Genomic DNA, 21431 nt, shown 5'->3' on the forward strand with positions numbered 1-21431 from the left:
CATGGAAATATGTTTTTAATGCATGCAAGGAGGCATTCTCAGAAAACGTCCTGCTGCTTTAGGCTTCGCTGCCGCCGCCATGTATGGAAGTGTGTACACGTGTGTGTTTGTGCAGCTGAGATTGATGACACACTGATGCAACATTACGATGTGTTTGTTTTGCTCTCTTTCTGTTTAGGCGATTTGTTTGTCACAGTCGCCACCCTCGTGGAGGCTGCGGGCATGGCGGCTTGACCCCCCCCCCCTCCGTCGCCCCTCTCCTCCGACAGAGGAAGGCCGCAGAGCTCGGTGTCATGCCCCCCCACGCCCGCCTCCCCGGGGGCGTCGGCCTGCCCCCGACCGGCACCACCATCTACTTGGCCAGGCCCGGTGAGTCGCCAAAAACAAAAAAAAAGCAGATTGAGAGGAAAGATGAGTCACATTCCAGCAACTGACAAGAGAATAACATTGCTCTGTTCCTACTCAACTGTGCTCTGTTTGATTCACATGTATTGTAGTCCAAACTACGCATGAAAGGAGGAACAGTGTCTGTTTTGACAGCTGCTAATGTTAGCATGCCTGGGATGATTGAACACACACACACACACACACACACACACACACACACACACAAGCACAAAGGATGAGGGCACTGAGCATACTGTGGCCACGTGCCAAGTCTTTTAGTGAAATGCCACATTACTGTATGTATTAATACAGGCTGCAGTCTGTAGGAACGCAGCAGAGTGAGGACAGAATGATGGGGGTGGACCAGCAGGTTATTTGTTTCTGTCTTTTTGTTTCTACCTTCGTTGCTTCCTCTCCCTTCCTTTCTCTTCCCCTCACATTCTTCCTCTTGTTCTTATTTTCATCACATATCTGGCTGCCCCTTTCCACCCGTCACTCCTTCACTCTTCATGCCCATCCATTCTCCTCCTCCCTGCTTCCTTTTTCAGCCCCAGAATCTTCCCCTCGTTTCCCGTCTCATACCACCGGCACGCCGAGTCCAAACAAAAATCCATCAGAAGTCGGGTGGCATAGCAACAGATAGGACAGCTGTACGCATGTGTGTGTGTGTGTGTTGTGGATTAGTCGGTGGAGTGGATGAATCCTGCTCTCTGGGAGATTCCAGACAAGTCTCAGCTAATAGGCAAACATGAGAGCATCCGTTCCTCTCTTTTGTTTTACACCTAATATGGCACGAGCAAGAGCACATGCTGTGGAAATTAATGGCTTCGCAAAAACAGACACCATGAAAATAGGGGATCTTTTGTCTTCCTGTTGGAGAGGTGTTATTGTTCCAGAGGTGTCTGGTGAAAAAAAAAAAAAAAAAAAACTCCCCCACAAACTGCTGTGTAACACCGGGGACACTAAATAACAGGGCAACACTATCTGTCAGAACCTCCACACACCCACGTAGAACCTCCGAGTCGATAGATACACCTCCCCACGGGCTGCACGGCCTCAGTCTGTCTCCGTCTCGGCACCTCGCACCTCTTCCTTCCTCGCTTTACCTTCAACCTCATCTCCGTCGGTGCATTAAATTCAACCCCAATGTAACTCCATTATCGGTGTCAGCTTTATGACCACACCTGAAAGTGTTGTTTGAGCCTTTAAGGAATAAGAATCCATAAAAATGTTCTTTATGAGTCATTAAAAAACGCTCTCCTTCGGCCTCAGTGTCTCATCTTTATAATTATGTTGTATTGAATGCAGTATAAAATGCCAATAGCCAAACAATTTCCCTCCCAGTTCAAATTAATGTACATTATTGACACAGAATGTGCATTATAAATCCGGCAGAGCATATTTTTTTCTAAGGGCTGCCTTTTTCTTTGCTTTTTCAGTGTCTCTCTGTATTTCTCTGGCGAAGCTCAGACGCTCTCTGATCTCTGCTTTTACTCCACACAGGCTTTCACTCTCTCACACAAACATACTGAGTTACTGAAAGATGCATGTAACAGGAGTCGAAAGGGGCAGCCAGCGAATACAGAACGTTACTGCAGTTCTGACAATCAAACCAGTCAAGGAGGAGTTTCATTCCAATGCGGATAACGTTCACGTACAGATTCGACAGAGAGGATGCTGATTCTGTGCACATTGCTGAAATATCGCACAGGTGCTCAGGACAGGAAACAGATCAGTAAGAAAAATGGACTCCTTCAGCAGCTAGTTTGTATTCGTCAGTGTCAGCTAGTGTCGGTCGTATTTCTAACTAATGGATGAAGAATGGATTTCGACACGGGACAGAGAGTGATGCAGGGGATGTTTTAAAGAATGATGTACATTTTGCTGTGCCAAATAATCACTGAATGCATTTCTGTTGCAGTTTATTACATAAATTCCTTGTTACCAAAACATCTACTGTATATGAGTTAAGCTAGTTTGGAAATATTTCCATTTTTCCAAAGAAAGATTTTCATTTTGATGCTTTTTCAAACACTTCCTGGTGGAATGGAGAAAGATGGACTAAAGATAAGCCACTTTAAAATGAGATTTATAACTTTCAGTACACTTTCCTACTTTAAAGTTTTTTATTTATGTTTTACAGATCTGTTAAACTACTAATTAAGAACAACTTTCGGTTCTGAAACACTCTTGATCCTCTCTGTTTGGTCCTCATTTTGACATTTATCCTTCAAGTCTGCATTTACATGAGTTAATTAACTAATTAAATTTTAACATTTTTTCAAAAGGTAAATTTCTATTCAAGGGTCTCGCTGCCAACTTTAATTGAAAAAAAGATAAGTGTGCACTGAAGGATAAACACCAACCAAGATTTTCATTTAACTACAGCAATCCAAAACTTGCCCTTTTTTAACAACGTAGATCTGATCCATTTAGAATTAATAAATTATTTAAAAAAACTATTAAGCCATTTGCTAAGCCCTTGAAAGGACAAATTACTGGAAAGTGACACCAAAGCAAAAGAGAAAGGTTTTAAAAACGTCTGAAAGTGTTTTAAACTGACAGCGAACGGGAAAAAGAGCTTAAAGTGAGTGCAAACTGGAGGTGGAGAATATAAAATGTGAGTGACAGAAAGAGTGAAATGGAGGAAGCGGGGAGAAAACGATGGAAACAGTGGGGAGTGGAGAGGCGGAGGAAGAGAGATGTGAGATCAAAGAGGCGTAGTGAAAGGGAAGACAGTGAGGAGAAGATGGGATGAAGGAGGAGAGGCGATAGAGGAGAACAGAGGGGTCTATGAGCGACTCAGAGACCATATGGCGCCTCCAGGCTTCCACAATCCCAGCAGACCGCCTCATCCGACGCACACTTTAACACACAAGAACTTATGAATTAATTCAGTTTACTTGCATAAACATGCACCGTATCTGATCGTGCACTTTTGTGTGAATGTTCATCTTGTTGCAGCTCCAAACAAACCCCCATTTTCCGGTGGAGAAGCCTCTAATCTAGGGGTTGGGCAATCCTGGTCCTCGAGGGCCACAATCCTGCATGTTTTAGATGTTTCCCTCTTCCAACACATTTGATTCAAATAATCAGCTCATCATCAAGCTCTGCAGAAGCCTGATAGCGATCCTGATCATGTGAATCAGATGTGTTGGAAGAGGGAAACATCTAAGACATGCAGGATTGTGGCCCTCGAGGACCAGGATTGTCCACCCCTGCTCTAATCAAAAGAGTAATCGAGCAAGTGGCACAAATAGATAGAAAACAGTGAGGATTTGGCTCCAAACAACGTTATAATACACTCACTGAGGCTGCAGTATTTGGTTTGGAATGCAGCCACGATACCGTGACTTAGCATTGTGCTTGGAGTACAGCTGTAACACACTGACTAAGAGAGTAGCATAAGGTTTGGGATAGAGCCGTCAGAGCCACTTTAGCTCGTCTGAACTGGCTGGCATCGCGGCTAATAAAGTGGATGCGATGGAAACTAATTTTTGGTCCACCTGCAGAAGCTATTAGGTTGTGAAATTGACTGAATAACAAACTTGTTTGACTTTGAGGCGACGTGATGAGCAAGAAAAACAAAAGGCCAAAGAAACCATCTATAAACAACAAACAGAAAAAAAAAACCTCTTTCAGGGCAACATCATAACAAAGCAGATTCATCAGCTGTAGCTGGTGGCACCTTTCAACTCTGCTGGGATGTTGGGTTTGGCTTGAATCCACTGCAGTGTTACAGTGTGTGTGTGAGTGTGCAGCATTAGCTTTGGAGAGGAGCCTGATCCCCCTCACATAGTGTTATATGACACTTGGAGTTAAATAGAAACTGGAATGACAGCTTGTTAGCAAACATCTGGCGAATTCAAGAACACTATCAATAACTATATTAATGTAATAATAATTTTCAAGAGGCAGAGATCAGAGTTACAGACAGTAATTGTCTTCATTGAGTAAAAAAAATGGAATGTTATTTGTTATTTCTGTACCTGAAATGGTTTAATGGGATTGTGTCTCTCTTGAACTTTACAGATTTATTTCATCATATTGTGTACAATCTTTCTGGGATCATCCACCGTAAGGATACTGTGGGTTTGTTCCCTGACCTTCTGACCGGCTGTGACTTGTGTGCTGGTGATCTAGGATTTAAAATATACAGTAATATGTTTTGCAGTGATTTTGTATCAAGTAGGAATTAGACGATTTGCACCGTTGAGGTGACCTTGGACCACCTCCAGCAGTAGTAATCTGCATGCACCAGGTTCACTCTCCCCTCTGGTTTGACCACTGTATAGTTGTGTGCAGGTACAACAGGAATATGCCAGATGAAACACACAAATACATGGTACTGGCCCACTTTCAGAGGACATTGGCAGGGATAAATCAGGGATAATCCTCTGTACCGCAAACAGCACCACTCCATCTCAGCGCTCTCCGAATGTACTGATACTGTATTACACTCACAGCAAGTCCACTATGGATATAGCTTGAGGCTGATAAGACATAATGATCATAGCAAAGCCAGTTCCTGATAGAAAATAGCACTTTACTCACTAAGTAATCGAAGAAAATGGCTAATAGTCTAAAGCCATTTGAGATGTGCTCGTTTCGAAAAGGGAATCCAATTAGCAAGATAAGAGACTTCAAGTAGTGTACAACTAAGTGTAGTGACAGGATCTATCTATCTATCTATCTATCTATCTATCTATCTATCTATCTATCTATCTATCTATCTATCTATCTATCTATCTATCTATCTATCTATAAAATATAACCTACACTGTAAAAAAAAGAAATAATTTTACACAATTTTTCCTTTTTATTTAACAGATTTTTTCCCATATTTTTGGATATAAATTTAAATGTATAATATAAAACATCATTAATAATTTGTAACTACAAGTACACATGTAATTACTGATTTTTTTAAAGACTTTTTTTCACAATAAAAAACTTACAAATGCATGCACACAAATGTATTTTAATTTTACAATTATTTACCAGATAAAACTATTAAATTCAGTTTTAATATTGTAAGTATGTTTCTGAAACTAAATACAATTAATGACAATTAACAGAAATAGTAGTTTTGTAAGGAGGTTATGTAATTTACCATAGATTTGGTTGATAAATGAGAGATATTTTTATATAATTAAAAAAAGTTTTCACAGCAAAAATGTTAAATGAATGTGTTTTAATTAGAATATAATCTCTATAAGCATTGGCAATCTGTCTATATATAAATATATATAGTGTTAATCATTGCAAATATAGCTTTCACCATGACATCTATCCGTCTGTCTACAAAATAAGCAACTAAAAAATCATAAAACACTGGTAGCATCACAGCATGACAACTGTCTCATAGTGTGTGTGTGTGCGTGTGTGTGTGTGTGTGTGTGTGTGTGTGTGTGTGTGTGAGCACATTGGATCAATACCATCTGTCTGTCCATCCCGTTTGAAGAATGAGTAGGCATACGTTACGACCTCTCACGGATCCAAGGCCCCATGTATTCTATTCTAGTCACACCGATGCGGATGTGACATCAAAAGCCAGGCGTCCCTCATTTTCTCTCCAAATTCTGAATGTATTCAGCCTTGGACTGAGGCCCTGATGAGTGGTCAGTACAAAGCACTGCGACAAGCACCACAGAGATGCTGTTACACTGAAATATGTATTAGCTCTGTTTGAGAGACTAAAACTACTGCAAAATTACTCTGTTTTGATCATTTTTTCCCCTCCATTCTTTCACCTTTATCCCTCTCCTTTTATCTCTGTGCCTCTTTGTCTTACCTGTCACTCTCGCTAATTAAATGCCACTATCACAAAAAAAAGGATGTCATTGCGAGTCACACAATCCCACGGGACATACTGTTGTGTGGATGAGTGTGTGTGTCACTACAAATTGAAACAAATAGCGTGAATTAGAGAGGTAGATCAGCCTACACGCTCGCCGCTCCAGTCAAAGTAATGATACTGATGCAGGATTCATCACAGGAGAAATGGACAGAAGGAATGAGAGGGGAAAACAGTAGGCGGGGAGGGAAAAAAAAAATGGAGACAGAAAGCAAGAGTAAACAGAGAGGAGAAGACAGAAATAGGGGAAGATAATTGGAGGTGATCCCGCGGGGAGGAGAGATGGAAATTATGTATAAAAATCAGATTTTTGGAGAAATGCTCTCCTCTCGTTTCATCACACTGTCAGCAGGAGGACAGCCTAAAGCCCTACAGCATGTTTCTGCTTATCCTTAGCTGCTGCATGTTTGTTGTTGTGTGTTTGCTGGTGTGTGTGTGTGTGTGTGTGTGTGTGTGTGTGTGTGTGTGTGTGTGCGACCACGACTTCCTGAGAGCGGGGAAGCGATTATACACGGCTGTGCCTGAAAGTCAGGTGGAAAGGTTCTGTGCGTGACAGAAAAGAGATAATGTGGGTTAAATGATGGGATCTGACGTGAACCGCAAACTTCTCTCCCTTTGCCTCCTCATCTGAAGCACCTGGTTGCTATGGTAACACCATGTCAATGATGACATAATGTAGTGGCAGTGATGGGACCTTGATATAATACATTGTGTGTGTGTGTGTTATGAATTCCTTCATGTCCTTTATACAAAGATGAATGATGTACTTATTGTGGCAGCATACTGTGTGTATATAGAGACCTAAACACACACACACACACACACACACACACACACACACACACACTGGGTGGCTATTTTCTATCAGCTAAGTAAATAAGGTCTCAGGTTACAGCGGAGAACAGACATGTAACAGCCTCTGACAAATGACACAGGCGATGCTGCTGTAGGAAAACGGGCTATATGTCATGTAGATGATTTCACGTCAAATGTGACAAATTACAGCTTTGAACATCTTTTTTTGTCTCATACAGACGAAGGCGTTATAGCGCATCTATCATTCTCATATCTTTCCTATACGTTACTGCTTTGTATGATTCACTGACAGCAAACTGGATGCTTGTGGTCGAAATGTATCACAGAACACATTACATGCAATTATAGAGAAAGAGGTAGAGTCTGTCTGATGCTGGACTTTTGGGGCTGATGCTGATGTAGATCATTAGAGAGTAGAACATTCAGATTTTAACATACTGTTTCTGTATATAATATAAGAATGATGTAATATTAGTAATATTGAAAATGGAAAATGATGGTTCTTTGTTTATCAACCTTTCAGCAATGCAGTTCACAGACTAGTTAGCAGTTTACAATGAAGAGGCCACTTGACTCCACCTCACAGTCTGCTACACGTGCTGCAGACAGGGCTGAGCGGATTGTAAACAATAGAATCAGAGACGCTCTACCAGACAAACTGTGTAATAAAGCTATTCCTGTACCCCAAGAATGTTCTTTTGTACATGATAAAATAAACGAGAACCTTTGTAACATATACGCTGATACTGATATATGTGTGACAGGCCAATATCAGACAGTCATTTTGGCCAAACAGATAATTCAGTCAGTTTGCTGAAAAGGTAATAATTCATATGTTTGAAAAGCTGGAACCAGCAACTGTTTGTCTGTTTGGTCATTTCAAATCAGCTTGTGATATACGCTCTCTATACAAGACAACAACATTTCTGTATGAGGGTCGTTTCCTTTATCTACATGAAAACATAGAGTAGCGCTGCAACAGGTGATGCAGCTACTACTGGGAGCCACAAAAGTCAGACCTGAACTCTGCAGCGGGACAGAATTTGTTCAGACTCCAAGTACAACGTAAAACTTTAAAGAGTTAAGAAATTCAGGCCTGGCGAGGCTGTTATATGGAGGACAGCTGGTTGTCCTCGTAACAAGATAGCAGCAAGCCTGTCGCTTGCATGGAAAACAGCTTGGCCCCTGGTAACATGCGACTGGGCTCAGTAACAGAAGTGCCTGACATCATAGCTGGGTCCGGTGTCACCCGGGGGCCCCTGGATATAACCTTCCAGACAGATGAGGCCACAAAGGTGTCAGGAGGCGTTACCTAGGAGACACTGTAAAACATCACCAGGTTCATGGGACAACAAGGGTCACCTGATACGAGTCATTTGTTCATTTAGTTCAGATTTTTAGCCAATAAAAATGAAATAGTAAGAAAAACAACCCCTTTAGTTAAAAAAAAAGAAATCTATTTGTGTCTTATTTTGTGTGTGTGTCAGGATAATACCCTGATCCTGCCATCCCACAGCACAGACAGAGAAATGAAATAGGCAGGAAGTGCTGCAAGACAGCCAAGAGACTGCACACGTAGGCATGCAAATGATATGCAAACATACACCGTCAGTTATAATCCTCTTTCAAAGATTACCGACATCTAATGTGCCATTTGCGCCCTTTCACAGCGTGAAACAGTCACGTGGACGCATGCACACACTGTATATGGGTGGGCCTGTCAGCACGCTAGTTAAAATAAACCTGTTTAGAAGTTTAAAAGATCCTCAAAGCAAATGGTGACAGGAAGAAATGTTACATAACAGCTCGAATAATCATTCATGTCGCAAACAAGATTAAAACATATTAATCTTTAAGTGTTGATTTGCTATTAACAACATGCAAAGTCTTTCTTCATTTTTAAATTATATGAAAAAGTCTCATTTTAGAGACAAAGAAAGGAAGAATTTCGATGTTTTATTATTACGTTTTTCGGTAAGTTTAGGTCTAAGCCAGCTGATTAGTGTTCAGTCTTGAGCTGCTCGGACTGTAAAATTTTCATGACTGTCACTTTTGACAGCTAGAAGGGGCGTTGGGGGTCTGACAAGCAATACTGCTCCAAGAGTTGCCTCAAAAGTCTCGCTTCAATCACACAGAAACATCTTGTTGCATTTTAATGCCGTGTCTTAGTTTGTTTTCCATCGCTGAGAGCATTGCCAGCCTACATTTGCCCAAAATGTCAGCACTTTTATGGCATGTGTTTGGGAATTCTTATAAAAGATTCAGTCTGGAGTCTGTTTGGACTGAATTAAACTGCACAGAACCACTTAAGCTTATTCGGACTGAACCTCCCCTATCTTCCTCTGACTGTGGCGGAATATTTTCCTTCTGGTTTGGCTGCGTGGAGCGCTACATCAGAGAGGATTTGGAGCAGCTAAAATAAGCCAAAAAAAACAAAAAACAAAAAAAACAACAACCACCTACTCCACGAGAGCAGCTAAAACCACTCATAAATGTTGGAAGATCTGCTTCGGAGCTGAGGCAGGGAGGGGCTGAGGGGGAGTTATAACATACAGTAGCAGAGGGAGGAGAAAGGAGAGAGGGGGTGGTTAGGAGAGAGGAAGGGAGGAGTGATGGGAGAGGATGAATACCTCTGCAAAGCAAAGCCCAGATCGCAGCAGAAGGAGATGAATGGCGCACAAAGACGCTCGCTTTTTAAAATTTCATATTATATGAGAGGAAAGCTGAAAAAATAAACACAATTTCTCTCTCCCCAGCTCTGTTCCACTCCACTCGCTCTCAGTTGTATAACAGGGCTTCTACCTCGGAGCTACATTGTCCTCACAAATCTCCTGCACGACTGTACCTTTTTCAAACGGCTCCAACCTGTTACGGCAAATTCACAGCCACTGAGCAGCAAAAACCCCCTCTAGATTCCTCCTGAGCCGCTGCAGTGAAGGATTGGCCCTCTAAAGAATTTCCACTACAAAGTAAGACAGCACAGGACGCTTCAGGATACTTTAAAATCTCTCCTTTCATCCATTTATGAAGTGGAGTTAATTTTTCCCAGAGATTAGGATTATGCTGTGGGATGGAGCAGAGAGGATAACAGAACAGGAAGAGGGGAGAGTTCACACTCTGGTATTTTTTTAATATGAAGCCACATGCCTTCACTTTCGGAGTGTTTTTTGGATCAGAATGCAAAATGGGGCCGTGTCCTGATTGAGGGAGGTTATGTTCTGTCTGGCTGGAAAAAAAAGAAAAAGAAAAAGAAAAGAGGCCATTTCTAGTCTGCATTCTCAGAATTATATGACGTCCAGAGATTTAAACTGTGTCATAAAATATTTAAATGCTAACGAAAAACAAACTGTGAAAAAGTAAAGTAAGGTGAATTAATGTTTAAATATTCATTTTCAGCCCAGACGTTTGGCATGAGCACACATGCCGGTATAAAATCGAGGTAAGATACAAAAATCTCTGTGATGAATCAGGATTCAATTCAATTATTGCTCTATTATCTTCCATTAGGACTGAAAAATGAATTGTTTTTAAACACTTCTGAAAGTGCTTTGACTGTAATTTAGCATGATCTCTTTTGGAAACCAGGCTTATTGACTTTCTTGTTGACTTGAAGATCTGTAGCACTTTTAAATCTGTGTGTTAAATGTGAAGATATGGCAGCCAGCTAGCTTAGCTTAGCATAGCTTAGCTTTACAACATGACTGAAAAGCAGAGAGGAGAGATAAGCAACAAGACACAAAGGCAACAAAATCAACTCATCATCGCCTCTGAGTTCACAAAAATGTGTTAAATCTTCTATAGAAACTTGACTGGTCTAGTTGATCATCAGCAAGAATTTACAGCCTCAACTTATCAGACAGGTCTTTAACATGTGACGATAAGGTGATGGCTGCTATAGTGCATGCTGGCTCTCTATCACACTGTCACTGAATACAGCAGCACTTATTTATATATATACACGATCAAGATAAGCATGTGATTATGCTCAATAAATACCTATGTTGTGTAAATCCCTCTACACATACGACTCTGGATTTAAATTTATACAAATCATCGCAGTTTAGATTTAATATAGCAGAAGAATTGCAACCAAATTGCCTTTTTCTCAAACGATCCAGCCCTTCTTTTTATTCATTTATGATTAATTAGACTAAAGTTCACTCTCTGTCTGCCTGTCTGGTGGCGAGGCTGTTACTTCCTAGATTCTGCCTTCACTAAAAGTCATTTATACTTAGTTTAAAAGAGAATAAAACATCACTTTATGGGAATTCATAAAACATCTTCTAAACCCCTCCTTTCTCACTTCAAACTTCATATTTTATCAGCAATGAGATACAGAGGCCCCGAGGAAAGTCAAGTTGCTTTAGAGGGATGATATGACTGTCATTAAACTGTGTGCCTGTGGATTTTTTTTATTTTATTTTTTATTTTTTTAAACAATGTAGACCGTCCAATAAAACTGCTATTTCACCGAGTTTCATCACTTTCAGAGCCAGACGGCCAATATGTGTGGTGAAAGGGGAATGAAGTCTTGATTAGGAAGAGAAAGAGAGAAAATGAGAAAGAGGGGAAATGTAGAGGAAAAACAGATGGACTGACAGAGAGGGAAGATACAAGGAGGCGAGCGGGCGAGACGTGGTGTAACAAAAGGCGGTCGCACGCTGAGAAATTGATGTTAATAATATGCAGATGATGCAAGTGATGAAATCTGCTGGTGAAGCAAAGAGCGTTGTCAGAGAAGTTAAATTGCTGCGTCTGTTTCTGGAGTTTTAGACGGAGCAGTTTTCTTAATATCACGCTTTGCTGCTGCTTAGCACAGACACACAAGCATATGGCCGCACACACACATTCACACACACACAGATAAAGGCAAAAGTCGTGCTGATAAGCCATTGGATGGAAACAAAGTCAGCCACTGTAACGAGACACTGTGGGAATACAGAGCAGTGTCGAGAGACTTGAAGTGAAAGGGGATGAGAGAGATAAAGAGACTTAAGTGGGAGAGAGAGAGAGAGAGAATGGCAGACTGGAAGGAGGGACAGACAGACAGACAGACGTGAGCTCCCACAGACACAGAAACAAATAAAAGGATGAATGAAAAGGCCCCGAATTTAGAGAAGCAAACAAAGAAAAGACAGGGAAAGGAGGGAAAAGTGAAAGATGGAAAACCAAAGAGCCAGAGAGGAAGGATATAACCGGAGAAAGAAACAGAGATAATGAGTGGAAATGATGAGACGACGGTAGTCTGCAGGAAAACAAAGTGAAATAAAATAGAGGGGATTTCCCTTCACGAGTGTCTGCAAAGAGACAGCTGCAGGAGGCGCACAGATGGAAAAAACAAAGACTGACACATTTGCTCATGAACACACGAGTATAGCTTTGTGACGAAGCAGAATAGACTGAAATAGCGGGCAGAATCAGCTGCACACACACACACACACACAACTGAGGAAGTTGTATTATCTGAGCAACATTTCGATTCTGCTTTCAAAGCCTGAGGCAGAGTGTTTGCGTGATTTGTTAGTTTTCCCAGTAGAAATCTACTCCAGGATGCATAAACAAAGAGATTATTTTTAATCAATATTCAGATTCTCTGTGCAATGTCTTAAAGTTGAAACATGCACGAAAGCGTGGCACAAAATCGTGGAAATGAAAGTTTCCGGAGTATCTCCAGCATTGAAAGAGCATAGCAAAAACCGCCGCTGGCATTGGCAGGTGTTTTAATAGGGCTGAGCTGCTGTTTCCTCTCTCTAACAGACTTTTTTGGGGGGCTGCTTTCCTTTCTTTTTTTCCATACACTTTTGAATCTTTAGCCAGTAGAGTTTCCTGTTTCAGTTATTCCATCTCTTCCAACATGGAGCTCATGACACAAACTGTGTGGATTGAGAGACTGTTCCACAGACTGTCACTGTGGGTTGACCGTGTGTCTTGCAAAATGATTATTTGGTTGGATTTCTAATTATAATTACGGTCATAATTTCCACTTTCTGTCCAATCTCAAATGTTAATTCACATGAAGAACTAAACGATGATGTGTTTCTCTCCTCCTCCAGTCTTCCTCTGTGTCCTCTGCCTCCTGGCTGTGCTGCTGCCGCCGGCCTCCTCCTGCCCTCCTCCCTGCCTCTGCTCCTCAGACAGCCCGGTGGTGGACTGCGGGGGCCGGGGTCTCTCCTCCCTGCCTCCCCTGCACCTCCTGCCTCCAGGGAGTCGCTCCCTCCTGCTAGCCAACAACAAGCTCGCCTCACTGGGAGCGTCTGCCTTCGCCAACCTCTCCTCTCTGGAGGTCTGCAGCCTATTGTTTTATTGTTGATTGCTGAACATGTTGTGGGTTGTTGTTACGTTGTTTGTTCATCATGGTGTTTCCTGCATTGACCTCGCGCTCTGAAATACCCCTAGGGCAGTAAGTGGTACTGTTTGGCGAGTCTAATATTGAACAAACTGCGGGCAACCTCTGCTCTCAGTCTGAAAAGTTAAGAAAAGTTGACATTTTCAAGGTTTCGCAGGGCTGCTCAGCATTTGCATATTGTGTGCTGGGCTCGGCCGAGCTGGTATTTAAAATATTGCAGATAAAAAATGACGGATAGTTTCCTGTGCAGCCTCATTAGTTACAACATCTGGTTGCTCTTTACTTCCAGTATTAAATACCACAACGGGTACTTAGCAGATACAATGGATTGGGTAACCTTTGTGATTTATGTATATTTTCACGGCTACTCCACCAAAACACTCACTGTGAGGAGCTCCAAATAGAAGTGTCGGCTTAAAATGTTCAACAAGAACACAAGGAAACTGTATAAAATGCAAACATCTAAGTAGTTGAGAATGTATTCTTTGTGTATTTTTAGGAGCTGGACCTCTCTAATAACTACCTGGATAATTTACCAGCGGGATTATTCAGAGACATGTCCAACCTGACGAGACTGACTCTGCACAACAACTCACTAACAGTAATGGACAGAGACCTCTTCCAGGTAGGTATCGTGCACATTACATAGCACCACACCTGGTAAAACCTATGAAGAAGAGGCATTATTCCAGCTATGAACGTCATGTACTGTGTAAAGTCTAAGGTCAGATCAGCTAATCGTGAATAAAGACAGAAACTGACACCAATAACGACACCGGTTCAGCTCCTAGGTTACCGTGTTCAGTGAAGCAAACCTGAGCAGATATACTGACATGACTGGGCTCCCATCCAGGTGGTAAATTAGTAATAAACCATTTGCTCAACACTTTGATGCACTTTTATCTGAACCAAAACGGTCAGATAAGCTTGTGTCACGACTTCAGTCGGGATTGCAAATTAGACAACATTCCCCCCATCAGCTGATGCTCGGTGACTGACCGTGCCTTGTGGGAACAATGAGAAAAGCTGGTGGGTTTGTCAAAAAGTCGTGCAAACAAAAACCTGGCTGTGATGTTTTTTTTTTTACAGGGTTTGGGTGGTCTTCAGAGTCTGGACCTGTCATTGAACGGTCTGTCCTCGGTTCCTCTGGGCGTGCTGGACGAGCTGCAGAGCCTCAGGTAGACACACACCAAAACACACAGTTTTGCAGACATATTTTATCCAGTGCTAACCCCGACAGCAACGCTACAGAGAGATCACGTTTGGTTATTCCATCTCAAATCGTTAGGAGCCTCCTGGTTGACCATCTCTGATTTGCATGAAATCTTTTATTACTAACTATAGATGGTTTAAAAGGTATCTGTAAAATTTTTGATTTATATGTCAACTACTTTCTGAGATCATTTGTGGTTTTTAAAAAAAAAAATTGTAGACCAACTATAAGGACATGTTTTTGCACATTAAGATTTGAAGCTACGTTTGAACGACAATATCTCAGGAACTATGAAAGATAAAAACATGTCATGTTCACAGTTTTTTATCATCATGCTATTGGTTCAGAATCTGCAGGGGGATACTAGAAAGCTAAATAATCACTAAATTATGGGTGAGTTGAAATATGAAAAAATAAATTGACGCTGTAATGAAATGTCCCATCTTTGAGAACACATTGACAAAGAAATTGAAAATGTAAAAGTCAACTGGAGATATTTTCTGAACCACGTCTAGTTTTATGTCACAATAATACAAAAAAACCCCCAAAAACATACAGAATAGTTTTTGATATGAAATAGTCACAAAAACGAAAACAAAGTGATTTCCGTTGAACTTTCATTACTCCTTCACCGATTATGACAAGTTGTACTACAAAAACAAACATTTTGTTATACTGCCTGATCCAAGTGGAACAGAGTTATGGAGTTTCAAAACGGTTCTAAAGTGGGTTTGATGAGAAATAACAGTGAAGATTTCAGGCTTTTACCTTCAATAGTTCTTGAAATGTTTCAGTTTAGAGTCAAATGTCAATGAGTGAAAAAATATGCAGAAAGTGAGTCAACAGACAAATAACAAAAAAAAATCTCAGGACGTATTCAATATTCATAAATTCACACATATTTCAATAAATATTTCAGGCAAATCGGAGACGGTTGAGCAGAAATTGTTCCCATAATGAAGAGCAAAATAATCCTAAAATGAGAAGGTGAAAGTTCAGAGGTCAGATTGATTGATATTTCGGGCACAGAATGACTAGGACATAAAATTGTGGAAAAATAACTCCACAATGAGAGATAAGGAATTTTTTTTTAGAGTGAGTCAGAATGAGTGTAACTTCATAGCAAGAGGGTGAAAACGTTTGAAGGCAGACCACCTAGAATGACAGATGGCCATTTAACTAGTTATCTTGTGCATGCTAAAACATACAAACTTACTGTATTTATTTTTGTTTAATAGCTTGGACCCCATCGTTTTATAATATGAGAGCAGAACACGATTATTTCCTCTTGATGTGATTCTACTGATTATTACTATCATCATGTTTTGAAGGTGGCTGTCTCTAGCGGGTAACAGGCTTCATGGTTTGGAGAGGGCAGCGTTTGAGCCACTAGCCAACCTGCAACACCTGGAACTGGGACACAACCCGTGGGAATGTGACTGCAACCTCCGCGACTTCAAACACTGGATGGAGTGGCTGCTGTACAGAGGTGGATGTTTGATTTATGTTGCCGAGAACTTTGAAAAGCTTGATTTAAATTGAGAAACAGGACAAGAGGACAAAGGAAGTCACGAAGGAGTGGGTGGAAACTGGAGAGTACTAGTTCACCGGAGAGACAAACGTGGCTGGGTGTTTGTTTCGACTCGTGCATGCCTGCGCTTCTGCATCAGTGTGTTAATGCAGATTACCGCGCTCATTGTGCGCCTCTGTGTACTGTATCCACGAGTCTCTGCAGGCTGTTAGTACATCAGATAACACAGCTGCTCTCCGCTCTCTCCTCATGTGTAAAAATCCACATTCACCTCAGCGCCGTGGGCCTCAGCTGCCCCGCTAATGAAGCATCTCCTCTCTTTTCTGCTCTATTCTCCTCCCTGCTTCGCTCTGCTCTCTTCTGCTTTGCCGGGCTCTACTCCAGCTCAGTTCAGCGCACTTCAGACGGAGAGAGTGACACACGGCGGACATGATAATTTAATAATCGTGAGAGCGGCAGAGAAAATTACAAGGAGGCATTTCATAGCTGAACATGAAATCCTGACTGTAGCTGTTAAGGGGGGCAGATGATGCACGATATGTTTTGGAGAAAGTAAGACAAAGCACCGAACAAGTGTGAGAAGCTCGGCGCCGGCGGCGGCCCGTGTTGTCTTCGAGCACACACAGCTGTGATATTTGGAGATATTTGGAGAGAAAGCTGTGTTTGCAAAAGGGGATTCTTTTGTGGCACGCTGAGATAAAAGCATCTGGGGGCTAAATAGCACTGTACTGTCTTTCTGTTATCCTGCGCCTTTATCTCGCTGCTTCTGTCACTTCACCTATCTCGTGGTGCAGATCAATGGCTTTCTAACATGCTACCTTGAGACAAATCCTATGTTTGGAGACACATGCAACACGTGACGATAACAAAGCAGATCCTCCCCACCCTCCTGCCGCCTGTGGGAATTAGTGACTCAGATATTTCTCTCTTCCACACACACTCGAGCTGTGCTAAAGCTAGGCATGTCATCTCATGAATTATAGAGGGGACTTAGTTGAGGCTATCTCCAACTTGGTGTAGAGGGCACAGCAAACTGTGTGTGTGTTAAGTGATGTATGACTCATCCCAGTGTTGGCACAACTGCCCCACTCTCTGTCTTTTTCCTCTCTTTCAGTTAATTGGAAGTGCTTTACAGGCATAAGGCATTTATGAAATGACCTCTCCCTGTCCTCCTGTCTCTGTACTGTCTTCTCTCTCCGTCAGGGGGGAAGGTGGATGCGGTGGAGTGCACGCTACCCAAGGATCTGCGTGGGCGAGACATCCGCGGCGTTCCGGTGGAAATGTTCAACTACTGCCTCCAACTTGAAGATGAGAACGGAGGAGGAGGAGGAGAGGGTTCTCGTTCTGGACAAGGGGGCGGCCCTCCCTGCAGCAGGAGTGCTCTGAATCCTAGCGGGGAGACGCCGATTTCTGACAACAGCGGTGGCACTGCTGATGACTCCTCTTCGAACGGCGGAGGCGGCGGAGGCGGCGAGGCCCCGTCAGAATGCGTCCGGGCCCGCTACCGACCTGTGAGCGTGCGGCGCGCCATTGGCACGGTGGTGATCGCCGGCGTGGTGTGCGGCATCGTTTGCATCATGATGGTCGCCGCCGCCGCTTACGGCTGCATCTACGCCTCCCTGATGGCCAAGTACCAGAGAGAGCTCAAGAAGAGGCAGCCGCTGATGGGGGACGGAGAGGCTGACGGGGAGGACAGGGAGGAGAAGCAGATCTCCTCTGTGGCCTAAAAAGAGCGACGGGTCAGGGGAGGGTTGGCGTGTCAAAGGGTGAAGGTTGGAAGGGGTGAAAATTAAAAGGGCTCAAAGAGGAGAGAGATGGAGGAGCTGGTTTTATACACACAGATAGTTATATTATCTCTCCCTCTCACTCTCAAACTGACACCTCTCTCCCAGTTTTTGTCTTCCTTTCTTCGTCCTTACTCTATTTTTAACCCTCCCTGTCCCTCTCTCTAACGTACTCTCTCACACACATACCTTATCTGCTCCCTGATTTTCTCTTCCATTTGGACCCATTCTAGCTGCAGTATTTGTTACCAATCATCCCTCCAACTCGCCTACCAGCCACCTACTGCTGCTGAATTTACCATTATATTGGCTGGGAGGAAGAAAAAAAAAAAAAAAGATTTGGTACTCTCTCTCTCTCTGGTATGAAACATATCATTTGTGCTCTTACAGAACACTCATGGTGTTTAGTCAGTCAGTATTTGTAAGCCTAGACTGAAATTTCAGGGATTCATAGCATGTATGACGTTGATTGGACCAATATTCACGATAATAATAAGACGTTGTGGTCGTAGGTAGTGCCCAGTTCTTGTTTTAGTTCCATCTTTCTCCTTTTCAACCTCTCCAAAGCCAGTAGTTCCTCTAAGAAACAGGACCCCAGCCCAGATTCCTTCACCCTCTTCTGGCCTAATCCTCCTCTGATTTTTCCTTGAAGCCCCCTCAGGAAATTGGGGGGAAATGGAAGAAACTTGATGGAAACTCAAACAGAGATGCGATTTATACACTCAAAGCCTCTCTGCTGTGTTGTAACAGAGAGAACACTGATGCATCAAGTGTTGATGGAAAAATCAAGGACACTGAGTCTCCTGTATCCTCATGAATGGAAAGTGTTTCGATTGACAACATGATCTAGCCACTGATCACCAGACGTTGTGGGCCCTAACCCCCTACTTGGACCAGATCTCACTTTTCCTCTGGATCTCCTGCGGACTAAATAGATCCTCAAAGCGTCCCACGCTGGAGCTGCGCATTAGATTCTACAATGGATCTTATCAATCAGCCCAAGCCATTTTATTGAACTTGCTGTGTTTGTCTTCTTCAGAAAAAGCCTCTTGCTAACTCGATGCTTGTTAAATGGTTATGATCAATGTCTGGACGGATCAGAAAACCTCTTATCATGGCGAGAAAAAGCGGTCAAATTAATTTTCTGTTGGACTTCTGGATCAGATTTTACTGAGATTCAAAGGACGCTGATTTAAAGCAAATATTCTTTGTTCAGAACTCATTTTCGGACTGATTTCACCCCCTCAGTGGTGAATGTTTGCTACAACGGCACGAAGAAAAAAAAAAAAAAACTATCTCAGAGAACCATGTCTCCTGGCAAGGACTTCAAAATCTCATCTAAGGACTATAAACTTCAGACTCCTGCACTTTATTTCCCTAATCAGATCCCCTCTTGCCTCTCTCTCTCTCTCCCTCCTCCCCTCCTTCTCTTCCTTTCTAAGATGGACGGATTGCCCAGAGGGATTATAAATAAAGAGGGATTAAACAACCAAAAAAAAAAAAAAGGAAAACGCTGCTATTTCTCCCCGTCCTCTTTTCATCCCTTTATCGCTCTATCCATCTTTCCATCCAGTGCTATTTGTGGAAAGTTTTTTCACACTCCTCGAAGATTTCCACCTCCATCGTTTCCTTTCATTCATCCTCCCATATTGTTGTCTTGTTTTTCTCAAAAGGTCTGCAATATGCAATGGAAGTTAAGTCACCATAACATGAACATTTTCTCACTGACAAACAGTCTTTCTGTTTGAAATCCTCACGTACTTCAGAGGAATCTGCTTGATTGACACGTGAATTCACCAAAACAAAAAGAAAAAAAAAAAGGTTTGTTTGTTTGCTTTACATTGTGTTTTCATCTGTATCCTTAATTACGTCCTGGGATTTTCATGTAAACATTTTACGGATGGCAGAGCAGGACAGTGATTTAAGCAGCATTCATTGCATATTGCCCCCCACCCCCTAAAGTAAAACTATTGCTCCCTCTCAATTTTTGATTGGCTGGAAATCAACCTATATTACTAGTGTGTTATGTTCAACCTGGGTATGATGCAGATAAATATTATTATACTAGTCTACTGTGGTGTGTTGGCCCAGCGATCCCCAAATGTTTATGGTTTCCTGTATCGATTTCATGATGTACGTCTTTTGTTGTGTTAATGGATTTCTATGTTTTGTTTTAGGCTTTAATATCTCTGTAATGTTTCTTTGTCGTGTCCATTTATTTGTGTTCAGTAGTCGGTAAAGTTTCTGTAAGAAGCATAGAGAGAGTTTGGGAGAGTGTGTGAAATACTGCCTCATCTCTGAGATTTATCTGGGTGGTATTTCTTGACATGCACAAGATGAAAGGTAACACTGAGTGTGATTTTACCTCCTACAAATAATTATTCATCTTATTTGATGTTGGGTTCCTACATTTTTTAAATGGTTAAATATCCAAATACGATAACTACTAAGATGTGGCAACTAAACCGAGCAGGAAAAGGTTGCATTCAGGCCATAGCTAAATAATGCAAATCTCTTTAGAGAAATGAGTGCTGAAGATACGGTTTTATCCACTACCCTGGCCTCTACACATTTACATTACATTAAGCTACGTCTTGCATCAGCAGGGAAAACCTTGAATACCTGCATACAAATGTAATTTGTAAGAGACCGGGCTGGTTGGATTTATCACACGAAAAATCAGGATGCACAAAAGCCGAATAATCACTAATGTAAAGAGATGTCAAGCAAGTAAAAGTAGTTTCCATATAAGCTTTGTACTTGGTGTCTTCCAGGTATGCATGAACATACGCTGAATTTAAAGCATAACTTATCCTTGAACTTCAGAGACTCTGAGGCAGTACGTGAGGCTAAACTCTGTCTATGAATCTGGAAACGTTGTCCTCTCACCACCTCCTGGTCTGCAGGTCTTGTGTTGTTGGTAGCTAAGTATCTTAGCTAGCTCAGTCCTGTTTCCTATAGCCTGTGTGTGTAAAGACTAATAAATTATAGTTTGCTACGTAAAAACTGCAGCAGCCATGATGACTGAGGGGCCTCTGAGACTGCACAGCTCGGGAAACGACGGTGTGTTGTGTTATCATGACGACTGTGATTATGATGATGATGATGATGATATGATGATGGTGATGAAGCATTTCCTGGTCAATATGCATTGATTTAAATAAAAAACATATCACACCAATGTCAAATTTACATCCAGACCAATGAGAAGGTTTGAAAAACTACAACAAGTACTTATTTGATGAAATTTGCAGATTTAAAAAACGTCTTTGAGGGTTTTTTTGCATCTAAAAAAAGAAGTGGAGGAATCTGTTTTATGTGTGAAGGAGAAAGTCAGAAATGGAATAAAGAGTCATAAATCAGTCATGATAACAGACCTTCTGTTATCTCATTTTTTCTGTCCCTTACCTCCTATCTTTTCCCATTTTTCTTCACTTCTCTCCTTCCCTTCCTCTCTCACTTATCTGTTTCCTCTTCTCCCATTATTTCACCTTCCT

At 41.9% G+C, this 21431-nt stretch overlaps 1 protein-coding gene across 1 annotated transcript; it reads left to right on the top strand.

The window, feature by feature from the left end:
* The first annotated feature begins 293 nt into the window (after positions 1–293).
* Positions 294–19396, top strand: LOC103374524 (leucine-rich repeat and transmembrane domain-containing protein 2-like). The gene is made up of 6 exons (XM_008304623.1): positions 294–369; positions 13114–13343; positions 13906–14031; positions 14496–14584; positions 15951–16108; positions 17354–19396. Exons 1-6 carry the CDS (start codon positions 294–296, stop codon positions 17875–17877), a joined length of 1203 nt encoding a protein of 400 aa, XP_008302845.1. The 3' UTR covers positions 17878–19396.
* The last annotated feature ends 2035 nt before the right edge of the window (positions 19397–21431 follow it).

This window comes from Stegastes partitus, unplaced genomic scaffold (genome assembly GCF_000690725.1).
Source record: "Stegastes partitus isolate 25-593 unplaced genomic scaffold, Stegastes_partitus-1.0.2 Scaffold2268, whole genome shotgun sequence".
NCBI lineage: Eukaryota > Metazoa > Chordata > Actinopteri > Pomacentridae > Stegastes > Stegastes partitus.

What these genes read in the sequence shown, in the direction of transcription:
- LOC103374524 (XM_008304623.1), top strand. Translation starts at nt 294, where the DNA reads ATGCCCCCCCACGCCCGCCTCCCCGGGGGCGTCGGCCTGCCCCCGACC. An exon ending in CATCTACTTGGCCAGGCCCG is followed by an intron (nt 370 to 13,113) that starts GTGAGTCGCCAA and finishes CTCCTCCTCCAG; the next exon opens with TCTTCCTCTGTGTCCTCTGC. An exon ending in GACGAGCTGCAGAGCCTCAG is followed by an intron (nt 14,585 to 15,950) that starts GTAGACACACAC and finishes CATGTTTTGAAG; the next exon opens with GTGGCTGTCTCTAGCGGGTA.